We start from the raw sequence: 8,291 nt of genomic DNA, 5'->3' as shown, positions 1-8,291 counted from the left end.
GATAAATGCTGTTTCTCCAGAATTGTTTGATGATCTGGTTACATAGAACTTTCTCAATTTCTTGGCTGAAACTGTTAACTTCAACTTCACAAGTTCAAATTACCTTTCTCATTTTCCCTGAGAGGGGTTAATTTAAAGTGACATTCAAACACTGAAGTGCTTAAAAATTGTGGACATTTTAGACATGGATAGCCTCTGATGAATTTATAGATCCAAGACCCAGCAAACAGCTGCTTTACTAACATAAGCCTTTTAGATACAAAGTGGATAGACATTTTTAGAGAGCTGGAAATGAATTCATCCAAATCTAAAAACCTGCTGTTGCTAGTAGATAAAATCATTAAGTATCCCACGCTCATATGCTTTTGTTTAGAAGATATTTGGCTTGCTGTCATCAAATTGGGGTGACACCAGGAACTAGCATAACGTGGGCTTGATAGGAGCAGAGCTCCAAGTCAAAGTGAATTTTGTATGTAGTCAGTTTTACCACTACTGTTCATACAAGAAAAGAAGTATGTCTTGAAGGCCACAGGCAGTTCAGAGAAATATTGACAAAGAAAACAGAGTAGGGCTTCCCTGGTGGCGCAGTGGTTGGGAGTCCGCCTGCCAATGCAGGGGACGCGGGTTCGTGCCCCGGTCCGGGAAGATCCCACATGCCGCGGAGTGGCTGGGCCCGTGAGCCATGGCCGCTGAGCCTGCGCGTCCGGAGCCTGTGCTCCGCAACGGGAGAGGCCACAACAGTGACAGGCCCACGTACCGCAAAAAAAAAAAAAAAAGAAAGAAAACAGAGTAAAAACATCCCACTATATCATGAGACAGAAATATTTCCTTTTTAAAATTAAATATAAGTATTATCTTTTCCATTAGGTCTATTGCATTTAAGTTCTCCTTTTAAAGCCTTAAACTTGGGGCTTCCCTGGTGGCGCAGTGGTTGAGAGTCCGCCTGCCGATGCAGGGGACACGGGTTCGTGCCCCGCTCTGCCGTGGAGGCGCTGGGCGCGTAAGTCATGGTCGCTTAGCCTGCACGTCCGGAGCCTGTGCTCCGCAACGGGATTATATACTGTAGATTATACATTAACATAGCCCACAGATTTTAAATATCCAATGGAGAGTTTTTAAAAAGTTAAACTGTTGTATCAGAGGAAAAAAAGAAACATAAAATATTGGGGTTTCTTCCTTGCATAAAGTATGTTTAATTTGTTCTACTATTAATTACTACTAATTATCACAATTAACTGATTCTATTGTTTTACTCAGACCATTGCATGATTTGCCCCTGCATCCCTCACCCTATCTCTCTCCATCCCTTTATACTGTCTTTTCATTAGAGCACTCACCTGTGTTTTAAATGTTTAACGTTGTCTATTGCTCAACTAGAACATAAGCTATTGAGACCCATCTGTCCTGTTCACTGCTGTGTGCCCCGCTTCTAGAAGTGTCCAGCACTCAGCAGGGACTCAGGCAGTATTTCCTGAATGAATTAAGTGATGTGCACAAGGCCACATTCTGAGCCACAGGAGAAGCCAAGAGTTAACAAGCTCAAGCTCTAGTCCTTTTTCTTGGTATAAATAGGTGTCATGAATCATGCACTCATTTTGTACTCAGAGGAGGTAAGATTTAGTTGTAAAGGGTAGAGTAAAATGAGATACAGTTGGGATTTAAAAAGAGCTGCTTACAAGTTCTGGGATCCCAGGGCAGGCCTCAGTTTTTTTTTTTTTTGCGGTACGCGGGCCTCTCACTGTTGTGGTCTCTCCCATTGCGGAGCACAGGCTCTGGACGCGCAGGCTCAGCAGCCATGGCTCACGGGCCCAGCCGCTCCGCGGCATGTGGGATCTTCCCGGACCGGGACACGAACCCGTGTCCCCTGCATCGGCAGGCAGACTCTCAACCACTGCGCCACCAGGGAAGCCCAGGCCTCAGTTTTATGGCATGTAAAATGGGGACAATAGACGCCTCCAGAACTGGAGCCCCAGGATGTAACATGGAAGCCTCAACCCCTGTCTTATTTATTTTTATTTTTATTTTTTGGCTGCGTTGGGTCTTCGTTGCTGCACATGGGCTTCCTCTAGTTGCTGCGAGCAGGGACTACTCTTCATTGCGTTGCAGGGGCTTCTCATTGTGGTGGCTTTTCTTGTTGCAAAGCACAGGCTTTAGGTGCACGGGCCTCAGCAGTTGTGGCATGTGGGCTCAGTGGTTGTGGCTCGCGGGCTCCCGGGCTTAGTTGCTCTGTGGTATGTGGGATCTTCCTGGACCAGGGCTCGAACAAGTGTCCCCTGCATTGGCAGGTGGATTCTTAGCCACTGCGCCACCAGGGAAGCCCTCTTCTTTACTAATATGTATATTCAATGCTATAAATTTCCTTCTAAGATCTGCTTTCACTGTATCCCACAAATTTTGATAAGCTGTATTTTTATTTATTTTAAGATATTTTAATATTTCTGAGATTTCTTGGACTTGTGTGATATTTAGAAGTGTGTTGTTTAATCTCCAGGTATTTTGGGGTTTTTCAGCTATCTTTCTGTTGTTAATTTCTAGTTCAGTTCCACTGCAGTGTGAGAACATACATTTTATTGTTTCTGTTTTTTTAAGTTTGTTAAGGTATGTTTTAAGGCCACAGATGCTTGCTGTGTTTATCTTGGTGAGTGTTCCTTGTAAAATTGAGAAGAATGTGTATTCTACTGTTGTTGGAAGAAGTAGTCTGTAGGTGTCAATTATATCCAGTTGATTGATGGGGCTAGAAGTCAACTGTGTCCTTACCGATTTTCCATTATTAAAAAAAGGGTGTTGAAGGAATCCAATTATAATAGTGGCTTTATTTATTTCTCCTTGTAGTTCTAAAAGTTTTTCCCTCACATATTTGGATGGTCCATTGTTAGGTACATATAAAGATTACTACTGTTTTGTTACACACCTGTATCATTATGTAATGGCCCTCTTTATCCTTGATAATTTTCCCTGATCTGAAGTCAGCTTCCTCTAAAATTACTACGGCTGCTCCAGCTTTTTTTTTTTTTTTTTAATAATACATGGTCTTCTCAGTCCATCCCCTCCCCCGACTCAATTTTGAATGAAGACGTGGATTTTGAAAGCTAATACCTTGTACTCTTACTTGGCGTCACTTTGACATTGTTTTGTTTTTGTTTATTTTGCGGTACGCAGGCCTCTCACTGCTGTGGCCTCTCCCGTTGCGGAGCACAGGCTCCGGACACGCAGGCTCAGCGGCCATGGCTCACGGGCCCAGCCACTCCGCAGCATGTGGGATCCCCCCGGACCGGGGCACGGACCTGCGTCCCCTGCATTGGCAGGTGGACTCTCAACCACTGCGCCAACAGGGAAGCCCCCAGCTTTCTTTTGATTAGTGTTAGCATGCTATACTTTTCTCTATTTTTTTTTAAAATCAGGGTTGAAACCTTGCTTCCTTTCTGTTAGGAGGTGCCATGTCATTTATTGAAACAAAACAAAAACAAAACAAGACAAACACATTTCTTAATAAGTGCAGTTTGTTAAAGTCCTGTTAAAACATATGGGTCAAGGGGAAGTAAAAATAATCAGAGGATCACTGTAGGAAAAACCTTTAGGTCTGGCACCTGGGAGACCTCTGGAGAGGAGGCAGTGAGAAACTTCATGTTCTGAAAGGAAGGAGCCCCCCAACTCCCTTCTTCCCTCTCATCCGATTAGTCCCACCAGAAACCACCAAGGTGCCCGGAATAGAAGGTTTCAAGTTCAATAGTCACACTCTTTCCAAATACAAAAGGCAGGTACAATTCAACTCAACACAGAAGGTTTTGTGCAAAGTTACGGGAAACTGAGACATTGTATAAAAAGTTAGGTTAAAGATGATTCTCTGGTTTTGTTTTGTGTGTGTTTTGTTTTGAGGGTGTGGCTCTTCCTCCATCACCTGAACTCAGCAAAGAAATGGTTATCCTGATGAAATATCAACAGCTCACCCACAGTAAAAAGGGACAAAGTCTAAAAATTAAAAAAAAAGCATAATTACCAAAAAAATATCTGTCACTTCTTCCTCCTGCTGCATTTTGCTTTTTTAAACTTGTGTGTTTTTAAGTTTTTGATTTTTTTTTAAATCCTGAAAAGTAGACAGTAAAACAGCTCCTGGAAGAATTTACAACCAACTGCATGAGAATCTGGGAAGCTGAGGGGCTGGAGCAGGGCTGGGACCAGAGGACAGGAAGGGGCCTTCCCCCCAGCCCTGTAGCCTCACTGTACGACCAAGGGAAGGGTCGTCTTTAGTCTAAAAGGAGGAAGGGAGGAAGAGGAAGAGGAGTGGGGTGGGGGGACAAACAAAATAAAAGGTCTGGGCTTCCCTGGTGGCGCAGTTGCCTGTTTGAATCCAGAGGAAAATGCCGGCCCTGTGTGGGGCAAGAGCCCCTTGGAGGGGAGGCAGCCCTGGGAGGACCCGTCCCCCAGCACCACATGACCTGGTGGGGTGGACAAGGGGAGCCAAGGTGGGCGCTGGTGGAGGAAGCCGGCAGGGGCTTCCAGGACACACTGGCTACTGTGTGCTTATGCCCCCCTGTGTGTTCCCGGAGTAGCTCCCGTAGTCACAGTTACCGTAGTACAGAGGCCACTGGCCCTGGTTCTGATTGTACTGGTTCCACTCCTGGGCATACTGTTGGTACTGGTTATAGCTGGGCTGAGGGTAGGTCTGTGCGGTGGGGGGCGGCGGAGGGGTGTAAGGGGCTGGGTTGTAGCTGCTGTAGCTCCCATAGGTGTAGGCAGGTGGTGGCGGAGGTGGAGATGGTGGAGCTGTGTAGCCCTGGCTGTAAGCTCCCTGGTTGTAGGGAGGTGGCTGGCTGTAACTCGGCTGTGGAGGGCTGTGGCTGCTGACAGTAGGGGTGCTGGTATTGGCGCTCGAGCCAGGGATGTTGCTGTTCTTAGCGTAGCTGCCGGCCCCTGGGGGGTTCCGAGCAGGGCTGTAGCTGGGTGGTGGTGGAGGCTGCTGTGGCGGTGGCTGTTGCTGGGGAGCCTGGTTGTAGCTGCCTCAGGTGTTGGAGTTGTTGTTATCCCGGCTGTTGTTACCCCAGCGGTTCTGGTTGTAGCCACCACCTCCACTGCGGTTGAAACCTCCTCGGTAGCTGCCTCCTCCGCTGCCTCCTCCCCGATTCTGGAAGCCTCCTCGGTTGCCCCCCGGGGGGACCTCGGTTGTCATAGCGCTGGAAACCGCCGCCACCCCCACAGCCCCGGAAGCTGCCACCACCTCTGTTGTCAAAGCGCTTTTCAGGGGGTGGCCCAGCCTTGCGGCCTTCCTCATTGTATTGCCTCACCAGCTTGTCTGCTTCCTCTCGCTGCAGCTCAATGAACAGCACCTCGTCCAGGAAGTCCCCAACATCTGGCAACGTGAAGTTGGCTTTCATTTCTAAGACCGCATGATCTGGGACATCCTTCGCTTCTTCGTTGTTTTGCTTTATCGTTTGGTCTTTTAGGTCCTCATCAGTGGGACAAATAGCAATAGCTTTGCGCTGGAAGCCTTCAAATGGTCTCATTTTTCGTCTCTGGGCTGACCCATAAACATTTGTCTGATCTAGGATATAGCTGCGTTTCTTTCGGGCAGCGATCTGCATGAGGCGGTTGAGGAACTGGGTGGCCTTCTGGATCAGGATGTCCCAGCGGCCGGCGTAGTTCCTCTGACGGTGTAGGCCCATCACCTGCATCTTATCCATGATGGCATTTGTACCCAGGATGTTGTACTTCTTGGAGGGGTTGGAGGCTGCATGTTTGATGGCCCATGTGGTCTTACCGGTGGCAGGCAGGCCCACCATCATCAGAATCTCACACTCTGCCTTGCTCTTTGGTCCGACAGTGCCCCGGATTCGCTCACTCAGGGGAAGGTGCTGGATGAAGGTGTAGCCTGGGAGGACGTAACAGTAGGGCTCTGCCCTCTGCCCGAAGTTGAACTCCACTGCACAATTCTTCACCAGGACATGAGGGTAGAGGGTCTGACCCCCTAAGGCTCCCTTCTGGATTCGGAAGGCAGTGCCCATCCAATTCCCATTTTTGGTGAAGGAAATTTCCACATCATTTCCACATTCAAAGTCCTCAAAGCAGCCAATCACATCATTCTCTGCAAACTTGTCTCCGTAGTTTTCAAACCAGCTGTTGATGGACTTCTTCCCAGTGCCTCCATAGCCATAGGATAAAGGCTCTTCGCCTAGCTGAGTGCTGCAGGAGTCCAGGGACCAACCAATACGGACAACGTGTGGGTCGGGCTCTGTAGATGGAAGGTGCTTCACAGAGACTTCCTCATTGATCTTTATCTCAAAGCACACACGGCCCCTTCTGACCCCATAGCTGGCACGGGCTGCTGACCACAGGTATGCAAAACCTTCAGTTGTGAGTGGGCAGCCACTACTCCGGTCTCAGTCCACCTTGAAGCGGAGGTCGCAGTTATATGTGTCGATGGCAGCAAGGGTGTTGTCAAAGTCATCTTCATCCTCTTCAGCGAGAGGCTGAGGAAAGCGGCCCCTCCTATCTTCCCGGTGCTCGAAACACCCCCGTTCCTGGTTTTCTTCATAAGGCCTCTTGCGACTCTGGAACTGCTGTCTGTCTGGTCTGGGTTGAGATGATTCGGGTGGGAGGAAGCTGGTGGGTGCTTCTTGCTTCATCTCTGTCTTCACTTCTACTGGGCGATAGGCCTGCTGCTCCTGGTCCATTTCCAGCGTTCTCCTCTCGTAGCCTGACTCATTCTCTTTCTTGATGACCTGCATCTCATAGAATTGGTTCTGCATGATAATATTGTCCATGACATCTCCTCGTTGTTGTGCCCGGGTTGCCCCAGTTCGTCGTCGGCCTCGAGCTCCCCGCTCGTCGTCGGGCTCCTCGGCCTCCAGCACTGCCTGCAGCCGCTCAGCAAGCTCGGCCTTGAGGCCACGAGTGTCCAGGCCGCGGCGCTGCAGCTCCTCGTGAAGTTCGTTCACCTTCAGTCGGCGTACATCCATGGCCCGGGCCCCCGGGGCGGCCCCCAAGCCCAGCCCGGCCTCCCAGGGCTCAGTCCCCCTTAAACCTTTCCTGTCAGGCGGCAAAGGGGGAAAGGGGAGGCCCTCACTCCACTCTATTTTTTAAATTTTATTTTTTATTTTTGGCTGTGTTGGGTCTTTGTTGCTGTGTGTGGGCTTTCTCTGGCTGTGGCGAGCGGGGGCTACTCTTCGTTGCGGTGCGCAGGTTTCTCATTGCAGTGGCTTCTCTTGTTGTGGAGCATGGGCTCTAGGCGCCTGGGCTTCAGTAGTTGTGGCACGTGGGCTCAGTAGTTGTGGCACGTGAGCTCTAGAGTGCAGGCTCAGTAGCTGTGATGCACGGGCTTAGTTGCTCTGTGGCATGTGGGATCTTCCCAGGCCAGGGCTCGAACACGTTTCCTGCATTGGCAGGCGGATTCTTAACCACTGTGCCACCAGGGAAGCCCCACTTTTCTCTATTTTTGATTTTATCTTTGATATGTAAAGTGGTTATTGATATAATTGGATTAATACCTATCATATTTGTTACTGTTTTCTATTAATTGTCTCTGTTGTTGTTTTGTTTGTTTTTGTTTAAACCTAGACTTCATGTGCTGGGTAAAAGGAACACTGGTAAGACCTTTAGTGATGTGGTGATAAGGTGTAGGGGGAGGGGTTATGTTCTATAGTCCTGTGATTAAGCTTCAGTCTTGGTGAAACTGCGACTGGACTGTGAACTTTGCCAGTGCCTCTCAGTCTACTTCCCTCCCTCAGGTGGGACAGGATGGCTAGAGTGGGCTGGAGCTGAGCATTTCTTTTCCCTCAGGTTGGTTAGACACTAATGAAACCTCAGTAGGTTATAGGCTCTGGTACAATAGTTTCCCTTTGCGGCATGCCTTATTAAGAACAGAATGCTTTGAGAATATTTCAAAATAGTGACTTTCCCCCTCTCTCTGCCAGAAACACAATGGAGATTTTTCTCCAGTCTTAGTGAGGACTTAGTGAGGAATTGATTGGGCTCCTGGAGGTAAAGCTCATAAAAGTGCAGGGACTTCTTAAAGACTCGGACCCCCTTGGAGCATTTAACTCTCAGATTTGTCCACAGTGAACCTCCTGCAATTTTTCCATTACAGTTTAGGTTTTCCATCTTCTGTACTGGTTCCCACAGAGGTTTCTGCTAATGTGCCTATGCTCTGGTAAGTTTTGATTCTCTGTATCCACCTGTCTGTGGGCAGCAGTTTACCCTGTGACCTTAATTCTCTGATGGATCTATGGAAGAGTTGATTTTCAGTTCATTCTGCTTTTTACTTGTTGTTATAATGGATTGATGACTCCCAAGCTCAT

At 48.4% G+C, this 8,291-nt stretch overlaps 1 protein-coding gene across 1 annotated transcript; it reads right to left on the bottom strand.

Annotated features, from left to right (window-relative positions):
* Positions 1–4,495: 4,495 nt before the first annotated feature.
* Positions 4,496–6,953, bottom strand: LOC101272569 (heterogeneous nuclear ribonucleoprotein U-like protein 1). Its single transcript, XM_033413700.2, is given in 4 exon segments — positions 4,496–5,152; positions 5,154–6,760; positions 6,763–6,814; positions 6,816–6,953. Coding segments are annotated over 4 exon segments (2,439 nt in total). The 3' UTR covers positions 4,496–4,510.
* Between the last annotated feature and the right edge of the window lie 1,338 nt (positions 6,954–8,291).

Source organism: Orcinus orca, chromosome 20, assembly GCF_937001465.1.
Source record: "Orcinus orca chromosome 20, mOrcOrc1.1, whole genome shotgun sequence".
NCBI lineage: Eukaryota > Metazoa > Chordata > Mammalia > Artiodactyla > Delphinidae > Orcinus > Orcinus orca.
This window is presented reverse-complemented; position numbering and strand designations above follow the sequence as displayed.